An 18,288-nucleotide genomic window follows, 5' to 3' on the forward strand; every position below is an offset into this window, starting at 1 on the left:
TAAAATTGACAAAATTGACAAAATTGACAAAATTGACAAAATTGACAAAATTGACAAAATTGACAAAATTGACAAAATTGACAAAATTGACAAAATTGACAAAATTGACAAAATTGACAAAATTGACAAAATTGACAAAATTGACAAAATTGACAAAATTTACAAAATTGACAAAATTGACAAAATTGACAAAATTGACAAAATTGACAAAATTGACAAAATTGACAAAATTGACAAAATTGACAAAATTGACAAAATTGACAAAATTGACAAAATTGACAAAATTGACAAAATCGACAAAATTGACAAAATTGACAAAATTGACAAAATTGACAAAATTGACAAAACTGACAAAATTGACAAAATTGACAAAATTGACAAAATTGACAAAATTGACAAAATTGACAAAATTGACAAAATTGACAAAATTGACAAAATTGACAAAATTGACAAAATTGACAAAATTGACAAAATTGACAAAATTGACAAAATTGACAAAATTGACAAAATTGACAAAATTGACAAAATTGACAAAATTGACAAAATTGACAAAATTGACAAAATTGACAAAATTGACAAAATTGACAAAATTGACAAAATTGACAAAATTGACAAAATTGACAAAATTGACAAAATTGACAAAATTGACAAAATTGACAAAATTGACAAAATTGACAAATTGACAAAATTGACAAAATTGACAAAATTGACAAAATTGACAAGATTGACAAAATTGACAAAATTGACAAAATTGACAAAATTGACAAAATTGACAAAATTGACAAAATTGACAAAATTGACAAAATTGACAAAATTGACAAAATTGACAAAATTGACAAAATGGACAAAATTGACAGAATTGACAAAATTGACAAAATTGACAAAATTGACAAAATTGACAAAATTGACAAAATTGACAAAATTGACAAAATTGACAAAATTGACAAAATTGACAAAATTGACAAAATTGACAAAATTGACAAAATTGACAAAATTGACAAAATTGACAAAATTGACAAAATTGACAAAATTGACAAAATTGACAAAATTGACAAAATTGACAAAATTGACAAAATTGACAAAATTGACAAAATTGACAAAATTGACAAAATTGACAAAATTGACAAAATTGACAAAATTGACAAAATTGACAAAATTGACAAAATTGACAAAATTTACAAAATTGACAAAATTGACAAAATTGACAAAATTGACAAAATTGACAAAATTGACAAAATTGACAAAATTGACAAAATTGACAAAATTGACAAAATTGACAAAATTGACAAAATTGACAAAATTGACAAAATTGACAAAATTGACAAAATTGACAAAATTGACAAAATTGACAAAATTGACAAAATTGACAAAATTGACAAAATTGACAAAATTGACAAAATTGACAAAATTGACAAAATTGACAAAATTGACAAAATTGACAAAATTGACAAAATTGACAAAATTGACAAAATTGACAAAATTGACAAAATTGACAAAATTGACAAAATTGACAAAATTGACAAAATTGACAAAATCGACAAAATTGACAAAATTGACAAAATTGACAAAATTGACAAAATTGACAAAACTGACAAAATTGACAAAATTGACAAAATTGACAAAATTGACAAAATTGACAAAATTGACAAAATTGACAAAATTGACAAAATGACAAAATTGACAAAATTGACAAAATTGACAAAATTGACAAAATTGACAAAATTGACAAAATTGACAAAATTGACAAAATTGACAAAATTGACAAAATTGACAAAATTGACAAAATTGACAAAATTGACAAAATTGACAAAATTGACAAAATTGACAAAATTGACAAAATTGACAAAATTGACAAAATTGACAAAATTGACAAAATTGACAAAATTGACAAAATTGACAAAATTGACAAAATTGACAAAATTGACAAAATTGACAAAATTGACAAAATTGACAAAATTGACAAAATTGACAAAATTGACAAAATTGACAAAATTGACAAAATTGACAAAATTGACAAATTGACAAAATTGACAAAATTGACAAAATTGACAAAATTGACAAAATTGACAAAATTGACAAAATTGACAGAATTGACAAAATTGACAAAATTGACAAAATTGACAAAATTGACAAAATTGACAAAATTGACAAAATTGACAAAATTGACAAAATTGACAAAATTGACAAAATTGACAAAATTGACAAAATTGACAAAATTGACAAAATTGACAAAATTGACAAAATTGACAAAATTGACAAAATTGACAAAATTGACAAAATTGACAAAATTGACAAAATTGACAAAATTGACAAAATTGACAAAATTGACAAAATTGACAAAATTGACAAAATTGACAAAATTGACAAAATTGACAAAATTGACAAAATTGACAAAATTGACAAAATTGACAAAATTGACAAAATTGACAAAATTGACAAAATTGACAAAATTGACAAAATTGACAAAATTGACAAAATTGACAAAATTGACAAAATTGACAAAATTGACAAAATTGACAAAATTGACAAAATTGACAAAATTGACAAAATTGACAAAATTCACAAAATTGACAAAATTGACAAAATTGACAAAATTGACAAAATTGACAAAATTGACAAAATTGACAAAATTGACAAAATTGACAAAATTGACAAAATTGACAAAATTGACAAAATTGACAAAATTGACAAAATTGACAAAATTGACAAAATTGACAAAATTGACAAAAATGACACAAATGACAAAATGACAAAAATGACAAAAATGACAAAAATGACAAAAATGACAAAAATGACAAAAATGACAAAAAAGACAAAAATGACAAAAATGACAAAATGACAAAAATGACAAAAATGACAAAAATGACAAAAATGACAAAAATGACAAAAATGACAAAATGACAAAAAATGACAAAAATGACAAAAATGACAAAAATGACAAAAATGACAAAAATGACAAAAATGACAAAAATGACAAAATGACAAAAATGACAAAAATGACAAAAATGACAAAAATGACAAAAATGACAAACAAAATAATGACAAAAAAATTGACAAAATGACAAAGATGACAAAAATGACAAAAATGACAAAAATAACAAAATTGACAAAAATGACAAAGATGACAAAAATGACAAAAATGACAAAAATGACAAAAATGACAAAAGTGACAAAAATGACAATGACAATGTTATTTTTATAAAATTCATGATTATATCAAAATAGTTTTTAAAAAATGATGTTTAATTCTTGTATTCATTTTGGTTTTACTGTTTTCAAAATTCTTTAATCATAATTTTAGAATTTATAAATTTATCATTTGTTTATAATGTTGTGCCATATGTATCCAAATAAAAGTTACAGGCTGTAAGAAAGGCTTCAATCCACTGTTAAGTGTATTAATATAGGTTTTACATTACATGATCATTTATTTTTCTCTCGCTCTCTCTTTGAAATTGATGGGTTGCCGGACAATATCAGTGACGACAAGATTCGAACAAGACGGATTTTGGTATAGAGATTTGATTTTGTTTTTGAAATATCCATTAACGTTTTTGATACCGAAAGACGATATATCATTCTTGCAATTTTCATGCGTTATTTTGCTCATCTCATGAGGCTTAGGTTTCGAGATGAAAATTAAAATAAGCCTTATTAAATGTTCCGTTCTATGTACAACATATAACATTTTGCATTTTGTTAACATCTCGTCTTCAGCTCCTTACTTCAACTTCCAAGCACACTTTGTCCATTTTAAGTGCTTGATAGATACTGTAAGTTGTTTCCTGTAAGCACCTTTTTTAAATTGTTTTTTCAACGCGAAATGACGGGATCAGAGAACCATCGTAGAATATTATTGAGAATTAACAAAAAAGGGATTCTCAATTTGAAGTAAAGTTATTACTCCTAGAACTGTTATGGAATTTTTTTTGTAGAGGATTCTAATGAATTTCTAAAGGGTCCCAAAAAACAATCTTCCCAGAAAAACCCTGAACAAATATGTTACGTTCTCTAAACAATTAAAAGCGAAAAATTAACTCTGCAATTCAGATGAGGGCTAAGGAATCTTTTAATTATCAAACAAAAAAAATACACATAAACATTTTTCAAGATTATTTGTATTCTGTTGTCGCATATGAAATTATTCCATTTTTGTTTACAAACGAGCCCTTCAACAGCAACACTCAGAGCCATTTATTCCAAATTCTTCTGAATCCAATCAACGTACTTCGGCACATTCGTGTAAACTCCCGGAACTCCCGCCAGGCCACACTTGTTCGGGCCAAAGCTAACGATGCCGTATTGGAAGTAGTTGACTCCTGTTTTTTGCATCAATGGTCCACCGGAATCACCGGAGCAGGTATCTTTCCCGGCCAGACCCCCGGCACAGAGCTGAGTTTCCTTGAGAATGACGTTCTGAGTAGCGTAAATTGCGAAACAATCGTCAGAGTTTTCAACTTCCAGTTTCACTTTAAGTTTTACGCTACTGGGATTGTCTGAAAAAATTACAAAAAAGATTAGAACATTGATTTTCAAAAAGGGAATCAAAAATTATACAGACTTGTTTCAGTACGTCCCCAGCCGGCCGCCGTCAGCTTTTTCCCAGTCAAGCCGAGATTTTTGGCAGCACTGGACACCGGCAGGCATATCGGTTGGATGTAATCGGTGTACTCAACGTCCCGATTTACTCGGATCAAAGCAATATCATGCAGATTGTTGATACTATTTGGCTGATATTTTTCATGGATTTTGATTTTCTCGACGCCATAATCCTCCGGATCTTCGGCGCAGCCCAGCTTGTTACAGTCCTGACCGTGATTATCGATATCGTGCTCACCTAGTCGAACGGTTGTTCTAAAATATAAAAAGAAAAAAATCAAAATTTGTCATACAATTTTCTCAAAAACTTACACTTCAAATAGCTCCGGGAGAAAGCAATGGGCAGCCGTCAAGACGTAGCGCACATTGATCAGCGTTCCGCCGCAGTGATATCCAGTAGTTCCGTCTGCCAGCTTCCGGTACTGCAACAGGGCCAACCAAGGGAACTCACCGATTCCCGTTTCCTGGCCACCGACAATTCGGTCGGCTAAGTCCAAGCCGCACTCGTCGGTCCCCGGAAGGGTGTTGCTAGCCGGAATTGATGCTGCTCTAGCACAACATACCTGTAAATTTGATTGTTGCATGAGATTCGAAAAAAAATAATTACAATCAGCTAAAAGTTGCTTTATATGTACTAGAAGTTACATGTCAAAATTTAATAAATACAATTTCAGTTATTCAAAAATCGTATTTATCAGGCACTTGAGACGGGCATGCCCTCTAACGTGTGTAAAAATGTAAAAGGTTTAAATTCCATTTTGCTTCAATAGTAAAGTGTGTTAATTTTTTTCACAATTACAGAATTGCTCTCAAGACATCCAAAAAATGGTTAACTCGCAAGGTTGAGTGAGTGTTTCCCTTATTCGCTTATTATAAAATTAGTAAACTGCAATATCAAAATTATGAAATTGAAAAAAATTATAAGAAATTGTTATATGATATATGAATATGATGAGAATAATCATAAGATATATGAATATCAAAGTTTCATATTGATCAGCATCAGCATGATTTTAATGAAGTAAACCTCTAAATTCATATTTTCAACTCGAAATTATTTTCCTGAAGCCAACATCAAGAATCACAAAAAGCATTGAACTTCAGAGATTTTATTAAGAAATGCAGAATTAGAATTCTAGAATTCATAATTATCCGGCTTAGTAATAAGATTTCGAGTTCAGGCCCAGAATGTAGATTGTGAAGAAAACACAGGAATAAATTTCCACATCCAGATTACTCATCAAGACAAATTATTTTAATACGACATTTCAACTGAGATCATTTCTGGAAGATACTTTTGATTTTCAATAATTTTAAAGTACTTCCGTTCATTTCCAATCCACTTTAAAATTTTAGACCGGTAAGGACTAGGATACCCCATGGAGAATCCAGACTACTTCAGGTTGAATATCATTATATTGCTTTTCACACATTGAGGTTTTTTGTCTAATGAAAATGATAACTTCGAAAATCAACCGTGTTTGCCCATTATACATAGCAAGGTCGTGCGAACGGAGAGGTTTTTGGCTCGCCTCCGGCGGAATTTAGTATAAATTTTAATTTGACTCAAGTCAAGAGTCACTCAACCTTTTGTATTGAAACTGTTCGCATGCAAAACCCTAACTCATCTTTAGAATGGGTTTTTATGAAGAAGTGTAACTCCACAAGTTTAGAGTTTGAAACCAACCATTTCAACTTCAAAATAAATTCATCGGATACTAATTTTATACATCAACAAGTCGGTAGCCGGTTACAGGCGTTTTTCACTCACGATGGTCAACAGAATTTAAAAAAAAACTAAAATTTATGTCCTCTAAAATTTTGATTAAAAAATCTTATATGTCGTTACTAATGTTACATTGATATGAGATATTCTCCAAGAAAACAATTTAGTTTCAATTTTATTTAATGATTCTCGTTTTTTTAAATGCTCAACTTCACGTTTAATTTTTTTTGATAAATTACACAGATTAAAAAAAAAAATCATTTTTCCGACTTGCAATGAATTTAAAAGACATTTTGACTATTTTGGGTGCCATGAATCTAAATATGCAATTTTTTTTTATCAGCTTTTGTTATTGAAATAACTTATAAAAATAGTTATTCGAGAAATTTCCACACATTTTTGACAAGACTTTCAATCAAAAACATAACGTTTTAAAATGAAAGTTTTAAATCAATTATAATTTTTCCTCTAAACGTCAAGTAATTTTGAATTCTGCGAAAAAGGTTTCTTTTGTTTCGATTATAGTCGTTTTACCATCTTTATGGCATTCGCGACTTTTTCAACGGTAATAAAGTTTTCCATTTGTTTTCTTTACCTCATTCAACGATTTCTACTTTTCATCTTTATACATATGTATTTTATTTTAATTTTCAAATAATTTAACCAAATGGTATAGTACATTTTTTTTTTAATTTCCTAAAAAATTTAATTTTAAATTTTTAGTCATTATGTTTAATAAGTTTGTCTTTATTGTTGAATTCTGAATTTTGTGTTCTGAAAACATAAGCCTTTAAATATGAATTTTTAATAAGAAAAAACATAGTTTCTTATAGTTTTTTTTTCAGGGCCCAATGTTTCAATTGCAAGTAACAAAATCTTCAAAGGTTGAAATCTTAAACTTTAAACCCTTTGATTGAAAATTTATAAACTTTCCATTTATTGTTGTAATACAAAAACCAAGTTTTTTTTAATGATCATGGTTTTTTTTTATAAATCTTTGAAAAGTTAGAAAAATGATTCGAAGTAGCAACTTTAAAGCTTAGTTTTAATGCGCTATGCCAACTAAATTTATATTTGATTTGTGCTTCTAATATTAACAACAAAACTTGGAGTTTCATATTTTAATTTTTTTCTTATATTCGCGAAATTATCCATTTCCCAACATGTACTTTGTCAGTTTAATTGAACACGATTTATAAAGTTAATATTCAGAACATCAAAAATGATCTTTTTGACCTGTTATTTTTATGGAAGAATTTTATTTTAGAAAAGGTTTTATCTCTAACTTTGATTACTGGTACTCTTGAATTAATATTGAATTCCTTCTTTGTTTTATCAAATTAAATTCAATAATCAACTTTTAAATAAATTCTCCTAAGTTCAAAATAGATTTTTTAAATCAAAAGTTCACATTTCAAGTCGTAATAATTTTTTTTTTCAATTTCAAAATACTACACAGAAATTTTTTAATCAACCCTACGATTCAAGATGAAGAAAAGAAATGTTAATAAAGATGAATTATTAATAACAATTAATATTATTTCCCTAACAATTTTAAATCATGATTTATTTTTAACCATATCTGACGTTTATTTAAGAATTTAGATTTTTTTAATGGGTGCCAAATCTGAAAACTAGACTGTTGAAAATTTATTTTGAAGTAAATTTCTAGTTTAGAATGAGGAACATCATTTAGAAAAAATTATCATTGATTTACCGGAAATAGCATTGATTTGAAACATTCATTATGATTTGTTAAAAAAATTGATTTAATTTATCAGTAAAATTTATTACTTTTTAAGTTTGTGAGACGTTTATGAGTAAAAAAATTGTGATAGAAATCAATTTCCTTATTTATTGTTTATTTTTGGTATTGTTATTATTTTTAGAAAAATTTGAATTTTGAACCACAACCCCCCCCTTGGCCCGTCCTTCGCACGGGCCTGATACAAAGTATCTGAACTACGCTCATAACGTTTTTAAATAAGGTATTTGATAAATCGAGCATGTAAGTTTTAATTGAATCGATGCAAACAAATAACAAGAAAATTAAAAAAGCTCGCGCGAGATATATAGATTTTTTTCTAGTTTTTTTTCCGAAGTTGTTCGGATCCAAAAACACCCTCTGTTGAAAAGCAACATTGTTGTTAGCTTCATATAATTCAAACTCCCTGGATCTAGGCAACTCTGTCCAGGCTCTGTACAAGGACTTTATAAAGTTTTCGGACAGAACTGATATCCTCATCACTGGTCACACTAACATGACACTTAGAACAAGAATTCAACAATTTTCTGTCTAACTTTTTGTTGTCAAATTTTGTAGGTTCGCAATACCGACGGCAGGTATGAGGTATGAGGTATGAGTAATACCTGATTCAGTTCACGGCTGCTGATATCCCGATCAGAAGAAAAAAACAAAATTATATCAAAATGAGATATTTTGATATTCATTTTTTTCCTATCAAAATGAGATAGAATTTAGTCCTCGTACGATGTTAAAATATCTCAAATTATAATAAAAAGTCCATGCAAGCTTAACTAAATTATATCAACCCTTAAAAGCATTATATCAAGATTATATCCCAATCAGATAGGATTTAGGCCACCAAGAATGCAAAAATGTAAGCTTGTAAGCAATGTTTGTTTTATACGCATTCACTTGTATGCAATGTTGGACTACCTCCAGACTTGTACTCAAACTTTCATGCACTTGTACTTCATGTTCTTTTGTTTCCAACTTGAACAATTCTTGAAAAGTTCGGGAGCCAGCCGGGAGATTCGAACTTCGACCTGCAGGGTTCAGAGGCGCGAGTTAACGCCGTCTCTTGCCAGACGTCGTAGTCAGCTTTTTGGGTGTCACCTGAATCAGTAGCGGCATCGAGTATCATCAACCGGCAACGAGGACGACCGATTCCCACAATGGAAGCGCTGAGTAGGCATTCCACGAGTCGGTAACATGTATGAATGTAAAAGGTGTGTTCTTTCTGAAGCAGGTTGAATAAAAGCAGTCTTAGTTGAACAGTAGTCAGGTGTAGACCTTTTTTTAAAAGAAATCCCACTGGTAGAATTCTTAACTGGCGCCCGAGAATAGGGACCTCGTGAAAGTGGGAAAAGTATAAGTCTGTGGTGAAAAATCGTAAACAGTGCAAAGTGCAAAAATCCTCAAAGTGGAATATCACAACATTCCAAGTGTTGGTCCAAGGAGCCAAGCAATATCACAACCTGGTTCAACGAGCCATCATCACGAAGACGAAAGCGAAGATTAGGACATCGAAGCCAACCGGCTCAATCGCTACTAGGGACCTTAGTAGCAGCGACGCAAACGACGGGCAAAAAGGAGAATCCCAACATAGCTGCCTGGTTTCCCCCCCCGAGCGAAGGTCACCCCGAAGCTTACCCACAAAGTCCAGCAGGAATGCTTAGCACCTACTTGTAAGTAAACTAAACTCATCCCCCCCCGTGTAAAAAAATTAACTAATTAATAGACACCGAAACGTCGGAATCAATAAACGTCGTTTATAAAAATTAATTGGAGTGATTTGCCGTAAATAAAACACTAAAACATACAGTCGACATCTTCAAAATCAATATTAACTAATTAGTTTAAAGAAAGTGAAGTGTGTGAAAACTAATCATGGCAAACCCACCAGCCGCTCTGACCACCCAACAGTTTATTGATCTGGGTAAAGTTCCCGATTTTGTTCGGGACGTAAAACCATTCACCGGCAATCCGACTAAACTTATCGATTGGATCACCGATGTCGAATCAATCTTTAGGACTTATCGGGAAAATGGTGCGACTGCCGCACAAATCAATATTTTAGAAAGAACGATTCGTAGGAAAGTCGAAGGTGAGGCTGCAGATATTTTAAATTCGAATAATATTACTGCGAATTGGCCCGATATTAAAAATTCTCTGATTTTATATTACAAAGATCAGAGAGATATTAAAACTCTCGATTATCAGCTGACGTCAATTAAGAAGTCAGCAAATGAAGATTTGAATAGTTATTATAGCCGGGTCAATGAACTCCTTTCATTATCCATAGCGCAAATTAACACGTTCGTCGCCCAAAAAAAATCTCAGAGCATGAAAGTAAAGCGAGAGAGCTTCAGATTTACAACGCGTGGCAGAACTGAGCGGCAACCTTGCTTAAGAGAGCCGTCACCCATATATGGGTGACGTGGCGACGAACGTGTTAAAACAGATGATACAATGAGACTCAATGCCAACGCACACATAAGCTATTTTCGGGAAAAAGCTCTTGATGCTTTTATCAGGGGACTGGAAAAACCTCTCAACATATTGCTCAAAAGTTCAAACCCAGCAACACTTAGTCAAGCGTACAACTTTTGTATAGAATATCATAATTTGGATATGAGATCCGCACCATTCAGGAATGAATTAGGTGGGCAACCAGTTCCAAAACCCCGTGCTCTTCCAGAAATTCCACCAAAAGTACAGATCCAACCAAAGTTATTTTTTCCACCTCCTATTCCACCAAGGAGACAATCTATGAATCCATTTCAAAATAATTTGCAGCATACTCGAGGTTTCCCATTCCAAAATCAATTGCAAAATAACCCATTTCGCTCACACCCGCAAAATAATCCATTCAGACAGAATCCTTTCCAAAACAATCGCCAAAATAATCCCTTTGGGCAAAATCCATTTCAAAACAACGCATCTTATAGACCAGAGCCCATGGAAGTTGACCCCAGTCAACAAACGCGAGCCCTCAATTACGGTAACCGACCGATGATGAATATGAAACGCCCGCACCCTCCTTCAGCACAACAGAACAATTTTAAAAGACAAGCGCACCCGCTTGCAGCCGTTAGCCCCTATCCCGAATATTATGATGAAGATTACAATTATGGATATGATAGTCAGTACTGGGAGAACAGTTACTACGATGACTCATACCAAGAATTTGATCAACTAGCACCTGAAACAGGAAAACAGAACAATCAATCTGAGGTTGCCAATCCTGAGCCACAGGAGGCAAATTTTTTAGAATGGCTCCCGAGTTGGTAATTCCAACTATGCCATATATTAATCTTAAAACAAATATAGGAGATTTCCCCTTCCTTATTGATACCGGTGCCAACATAAACCTTATTCATCCAATGTTAGCATATAATTATTCACTTTCTAAACCGTACTGCTTTAAAGCAAATAACATAGGAAGTGCTAATGGCAAATTCAATGCGGACACAGCGATTGATATTAATTTTTTCCAGCCCAGGATAAATTACATTGCTCAGTTTCTACTACACGACTTTCACCCATTTTTTCATGGGATAATTGGAACTGGAATTCTATGCTCCTTAAATGCACAAATAGATTTTTCTAAGAACATGTTGCAGCTGAGTAAAGGAAACCAAACAATAAATATCCCGCTCCAGCAATACTATCCCGAACAAAGCGCCCCTACAAAAACAACAAACAGTATATCTCAACCGACGGTACCTCATAAAACAAACATAGTACCTCGGCAAAATAACACCGAGCAAACGTTTCGCACGTCTCATCTTTCACCCAACGAAAAAAATAAACTTTTAGAAGTGCTACAGCGACATAGAGAAGCATTCCATAAACCGGATCAAAAATTAACTTGCAGCACGATAGTGGAATGTGCAATTAACACTGTTGATGATATTCCAATTCATCAAAAGGTTTATCCATACCCTGCTGCCTACACGGAAGAGGTGAACAAGCAAATCGAAAAGCTTTTGCAGGATGGAATTATACGGCCTTCGAGATCAGCATGGACATCGCCTGTTTGGATTGTTCCAAAAAAATCTGACGCCTCAGGCGAAAGGAAATTTCGGATGGTAGTAGATTACCGAAAGTTAAATGAAAAAACAATTTCGGACAGGTATCCTATGCCTGAAATAAATTATGTTATTGATCAGTTGAAAGGCCAAAAGTACTTTATAACTCTCGACTTAGCGTCTGGTTTTCACCAGATAAACATGAAGAAGAGTGACGTCGAGAAAACAGCATTCTCGATAAATAATGGCAAATACGAGTTCACTCGTATGCCATTTGGCCTCAAAAATGCTCCTGCAATATTTCAACGAGCAATCGATGACGTTTTGAGGAAGCATATTGGTAAAATATGTTACGTCTACATTGATGACGTTATCATTTTTGGCAGAACACTCGAAGAAGCACTTAATAACTTGGAAATAATTTTGAAAGCTCTGAACGATGCCAATTTAAAAATTCAATTGGATAAGTCTGAGTTCCTACGCAATGAAATTGAATTTTTCGGATACGCGATAACGTCCGATGGAATTAAGCCGAACATTAAGAAAATTGAGACTATCGAAAACTACCCAGAACCGTCATCAATCAAGGAGCTGAGATCATTCTTAGGAATGATGGGGTATTACAGACGGTTTGTGAAGGACTTTGCAAAGATAGCAAAACCCCTTACAAACCTTCTGAGAGGGGAAGGATGTACATCAAATAAAAAAATTAAACTAAACGAGGCAGAGAAGTTTTGTTTTAGGAAGATGAGAAAAATTATCACATCATCTGACGTTTTAATTTACCCTTACTTCAATAAACCGTTTTTACTCACGACAGATGCCTCCGACTATGCTATCGGAGCTGTCTTATCACAAGGTGATATAGGTAAAGATAAGCCGATTCACTTCGCCTCAAGAACTCTTTCCAAAACAGAAGAAGGGTCCTCCGTTCCGGAAAAAGAAATGTTAGCCATCTATTGGGCCCTACAAACTTTTCGAAACTATTTATATGGTTCAAAATTCACTATCCTCACAGATCACCAACCATTAACTTTCTCACATTCTCCGAAAAACACCAACGCAAAGCTAAAGCGTTGGAAGGCATATCTAGAAGAGCATGACTATTCCATCCAATATAAACCAGGTAAGAGTAACGTAGTCGCGGATGCCCTGAGCCGGATAGTTTGTTCAATGACTGGTACGCAGCATTCAGCGGATAACAGCCAACATTTTTATATAAAATCGGTTGATGTGCCAAGCAATGTATTTAGACATCAAGTAATTTTAAACCAAGGACCGGATCAAGTGACAATAGAAAAACCATTTGAAAATTTTACTAGAATCAATGTATTTATCAAAGATATTAATGAAAATTCACTTTTGCAGGTTCTGAAAAATCATTTTGACACCAGTAAGTTAAACGGACTTTTAACAACGGAAGAAATCATGGGTAAATTACAAGAAGTATATAGAAAGCATTTCGGAAACCAAAATATGTTAAAAATCCGTTTTTCGCAAAAACAACTTCACGACATCCAGGAGGAGGACAAACAATGGAACGTTATAAAAAAGGAACATTGTCGTGCACACCGGGGTGCAGAAGAAAATAAGTGGCAAATTTTGAGGAGGTTTTATTTCCCAAAGCTTTCTCAAAAATTGCATGAATTCGTAACAAATTGTCAATTATGCCACGAAAACAAATATGATCGAAACCCTATCCACTTTCCTTTACAAAAAACTCCCATACCAAATCAACCATTTCAAATAGCTCATATAGACATTCTTTTCATAGACAATCTCCAGTATTTAACGTATGTCGATAAATTTTCAAAATATGCTCAAGCTTATTTAATTCAGTCTCGAGCTGCAGTAGACCTCGTGCCTGCTGTAAAAGAGGTGTTATCCAAATTCAAATTTCCCGAAACTTTGGTCATGGTTCAAGAAAAATCGTTTATGACAGGGGATCTAGTACACTTCTATAACACCAATCAAATAACGCCTTATATTGTGGCAACTGGGCGAAGCGAAATGAATGGCGTTGTAGAACGGTTCCATTCCACGATTTTGGAAATTTATCGAATCACGAAGAGAGAAAATCCGACAAAACCACCTGAACAATTAATGGAAATTTCAATAGTCAAGTATAACCACACTATCCACTCTTCCACTAAATATACCCCATACGAAATCGTTATACCAAGCTCACAGAGTTCACACATAATCGAGACTGTTTATAAAAATTTATTGACGAAACAAACGAAAGACTTAAAATACCATAATCGTAAGACAAAACATAAACACATCATAGAAGGGACAAATGCTTTCGAAAAGACTAGACGTAGAGTTAAAACGGTACCTAGGTACAAGAAAATTAAGATAGACAAAGTTAATAAGAGTACTGTTAAAACAACTGACGGCAGACGTATTCACAAAAACGACATAAAAATAAGGAAATTTTAGACGAGACTTATAAAAACCTTATTTTACTCTTTCAGATTCCTGACACTTACGGTGCAGACATGGACATTCGACATAAAAAGACTGGACCAACCAATTTTCGTGTACGAGATAGGAACAGCAAGGATACAACATCAATCCATATATTACATACACCATTTTAACATAGAAGCAATACGTACCCATGTAATGGATTTGAAGATCAAATTTAACGAAATTGAAGCAAACCAGTTTTCAAAAATTATACTTGAGAAATTTGATGAAATTGATACTTCACTTAAAAACATAATCCCTACTAAGAGACAGAAAAGATGGGATGCTGTAGGAACTGTTTGGAAATTTATAGCGGGAACTCCCGATGCAAACGATTTAAGGATGATAAACTCTAGCATCAATAATCTCATTTACAACAATAATGAACAAGTAAAAGTTAATAAAGAAATGTCTTTGCAATTAAAAGAATCAGAATACAAAACTAAAGACGCTATCCGACTGTTTAAATCAAAATCGTCAGAATTGTATTCTATCAATATTTTGTTCAATCTCAAAAATCTTAATGAAATGATAAATAATATAATCGATACTATAATGTTAGCTAAGCTAGGGATTTTAAATGAAAAAGTTTTGACTAAGAACGAATTAGAAATGTTAAGGAAGGATTTAGAAGATCAGAACGTTACAATTCACTCCTCGTCAGAAGCAGTCAACTACGCCAAGACGTCGATAGCTACCAACCATCAAGAAATCGTACTCTTCATAATGATACCAAAGCTGGATTCCCGAACCTTCCGCAAAGTTCGAGTTTACCCAATACTTCACAACCATCAACAAATCCATACAACCAAGAAATTTCTCCTGACTCATCCAACTGCAAAATTAACCGTCAAGACGTTAGAACCGACAATCTATAATATTGAAGATACTGAAGTGGCTGATTCTACATGCATACCAAATCTCTTACACTGACCGAAATCTGGCTATAAGCTTTATCAGATTTTTTAGTGATTTTGCACTAAAAGAAAATCCAATACTTTTTACAACTGTATACACAAAATGAAATGCATAGATTTTCGTACCGATTTTCTTTATTGGAAATTCCAATGAATATTATAGTTTTTCGATTTGATTTCAATTACAATTCAATGCAATGAAATAAATGTTTTCGTTTTTTTCGGATTTCTTTTAAATGATTTATTGCGATTTGAGTTTTGATTTTTTTATTGACAAATTATTTAGGTATGGCGGTCGTGTGCATGGTTTAAACAAACATGTTCAGCTGAAAGTGGTCGACGTTCCTTTTTCAAATGCTGGAACCTGCTCCTAATCCACCGTAATTGATAAAAATTGCCGCTTGATGCACACGAGCATCGTTCCGGAAGTCGATCGCGCGAGCCGAGGTATTGGGTTGGCGTTCCGGAGGCGAAAATTGATTACCTTAAATAAAAATGAAAGACATATTTCTACTGAACAAAAATGTTGGATATGATTTATCCTTACCTGATGCCCGACGAAAATCTTGATCGTAATTTGAATATCCCGTTCAGATGAAGTTCTTTCTCCGGAACAATCTCCTCGATTGATCTGGTTGGTGCGCTTCTATTACACAACCGAAACATAGTTTTGCTGTGGAGAAAGCGATACGAAGGATTTGAATAGTTGGAAAAAATGAAACATTTTACTTACGTACCTGCTTCACAATCCAATAATCATTAATTTCCCGTGCTTTTTCCTTCCTCCACTAAATGATAGTCCGGTTTCAATACAAATATGGAACAATTGGAACGGGCAGCCGTTCTTCGAAAATTTACAGCCTGATCCCAACATTATTGTTTCTGAATGTAAACCACATCTACTAAAAACTATACGTAATCATGTTTATGAAATTTATAAGATTTTCAGATATATTTCATTTGGTGTAGTATTGCAGAGCGAACGTATAAAATTTATTAGATTTTTGAATAGTTTTCTCTAGATACATCAGCGCCAAAAAATAATTGTACAGTCTATTGACTTTTATAATAAAATTTATTGGATTTTCCAGTACTTTATATCCATCCTTCCTAAAATAAAAGCTATTAAAACGATCCAATGAATTTTATTGCTCGATTTGGTTGAGTGTAGATGGAAAAGCAGCCATCTGTAACTACACATTAAACCCGATACAACACGAAGTTGTACAGATTGATATGCACCATATACTTATCAACGCCGCTAATAACTTTACCCTATCATCCGATTGTATTACTGCTGAGAGGATCCTGTACGGATCTTATTTACTACAATACGAAAATTGTGCATTGATAATCAACAATAATTCATACACCAGTAAAATCCGGAATGTCACTGGTATACCCCTTCACCTGCCACTGGACGGAATCTCCATTACCAAAAATGGTGATGTACTAAACCTGAGCATGGAACACCTCCACAAGCTTCACATAGAAGCTCGAAAAGATCTGGATTACCTGCGTCTAAACAACAACAGCTTGCATTTCCCACATTGGACAATATTTGGAGGAATAACTCTTCTTCCTCTTATAATTGGTATCGTTATTGTCTTCAGTATTTTCTTTCACAGAACAGCACATATTAAACTACAGACCACACCAAATGTCAAGGAAAAGGTTGAAAATCTAGAATCAGGAAAAGGCATTGAAAATTTTAAACCACTTTCCATAGCGGATATCATGAACCAGGAGGTTCATCTTTAAGGAAGGGCAAGTTAACGCCGTCTCTTGCCAGACGTCGTAGTCAGCTTTTTGGGTGTCACCTGAATCAGTAGCGGCATCGAGTATCATCAACCGGCAACGAGGACGACCGATTCCCACAATGGAAGCGCTGAGTAGGCATTCCACGAGTCGGTAACATGTATGAATGTAAAAGGTGTGTTCTTTCTGAAGCAGGTTGAATAAAAGCAGTCTTAGTTGAACAGTAGTCAGGTGTAGACCTTTTTTAAAAAGAAATCCCACTGGTAGAATTCTTAACTCGCGCACGCTCCCACAGAATCATTCCTGGTGCATTGGAATGAGACTTTAAAACTTTCAATATAAGTTTTCGAAGCGTTTGCTTGTCCGGCAGAATTGTATCAAAAGAGATGTAAGCGTTGCTAGTCATTCGAAGGAGGTCGCAGTGTACTTTCTGTAGATTTATTAAATAATGTTGCAGTGGTGTTCGTGGGGGTTAAGGGTTTCTCCTTGGCAAGCCACCCTAACTCGGCGAAACAGTTCGTTCGTCAACCCGCCACCAGAGGGCCTCCAGGAGATGTTAGCCGCCAACGTAGACGGCGATGTGGCGAAATGGCGAAGCGAAAAACGGACAAAAAATGAGGGCAATGATCGGGGGATGGTTCAAGGCCGATCAAGACGAAATGACTAGGCATTGTGAAAAACGTTCGCGACCTGATCACTAAGAAGGAAGGCTTTAGTTAAAAGTACAGAATTGCGAACTAAAATTAAAATTGTGGGAATATTATCCATAGTAGAAGTTCCATCAATTCAAGGGACAGGAATTATTCCCCTAGACAGGATCAACACTTAAAACGACAAACCAGTATTGGCGTAATTTTGAACAACAGGTAACCATCTGCCATTTTATTGTTGCCCAAAACCACCATCCCCATAATCGGTTCCTGAACATTAACAGGGCCCCGCTGTTCGAGTTTAAAACTCTCTTAAACTCAATTCGAGAGCGCCTTGCGCGACGCCCTACAGCGTCGACTAACAACCACTACAACGTCGGTTTGACCT

The 18,288-nt window shown here is 33.4% G+C and overlaps 1 protein-coding gene and 1 long non-coding RNA gene across 2 annotated transcripts in view; both read right to left on the minus strand.

Annotated features, from left to right (window-relative positions):
- Positions 1 to 18,288, minus strand: part of LOC129753456 (transmembrane protease serine 9-like) — a 41,831-nt gene that overhangs the window by 18,414 nt on the left and 5,129 nt on the right. Inside the window, exons 3-5 of the mRNA XM_055749276.1 lie at positions 4,912 to 5,162; positions 4,562 to 4,854; positions 4,197 to 4,496 (exon numbers count right to left, since the gene is read on the minus strand). Coding sequence (XP_055605251.1) covers positions 4,197 to 4,496; positions 4,562 to 4,854; positions 4,912 to 5,162 — 844 coding nt within the window. The remainder of the gene's footprint in view (positions 1 to 4,196; positions 4,497 to 4,561; positions 4,855 to 4,911; positions 5,163 to 18,288) is intronic.
- On the minus strand, positions 15,521 to 17,861 carry LOC129755098 (uncharacterized). Its single transcript, XR_008739163.1, has 3 exons — positions 16,230 to 17,861; positions 16,040 to 16,165; positions 15,521 to 15,976 (listed from the first exon to the last, which is right to left on the minus strand). It is a non-coding gene; the product is annotated as an uncharacterized LOC129755098 (long non-coding RNA).

The sequence above is a fragment of the Uranotaenia lowii genome, chromosome 3, assembly GCF_029784155.1.
Source record: "Uranotaenia lowii strain MFRU-FL chromosome 3, ASM2978415v1, whole genome shotgun sequence".
Classification (NCBI taxonomy): Eukaryota; Metazoa; Arthropoda; class Insecta; order Diptera; family Culicidae; genus Uranotaenia; species Uranotaenia lowii.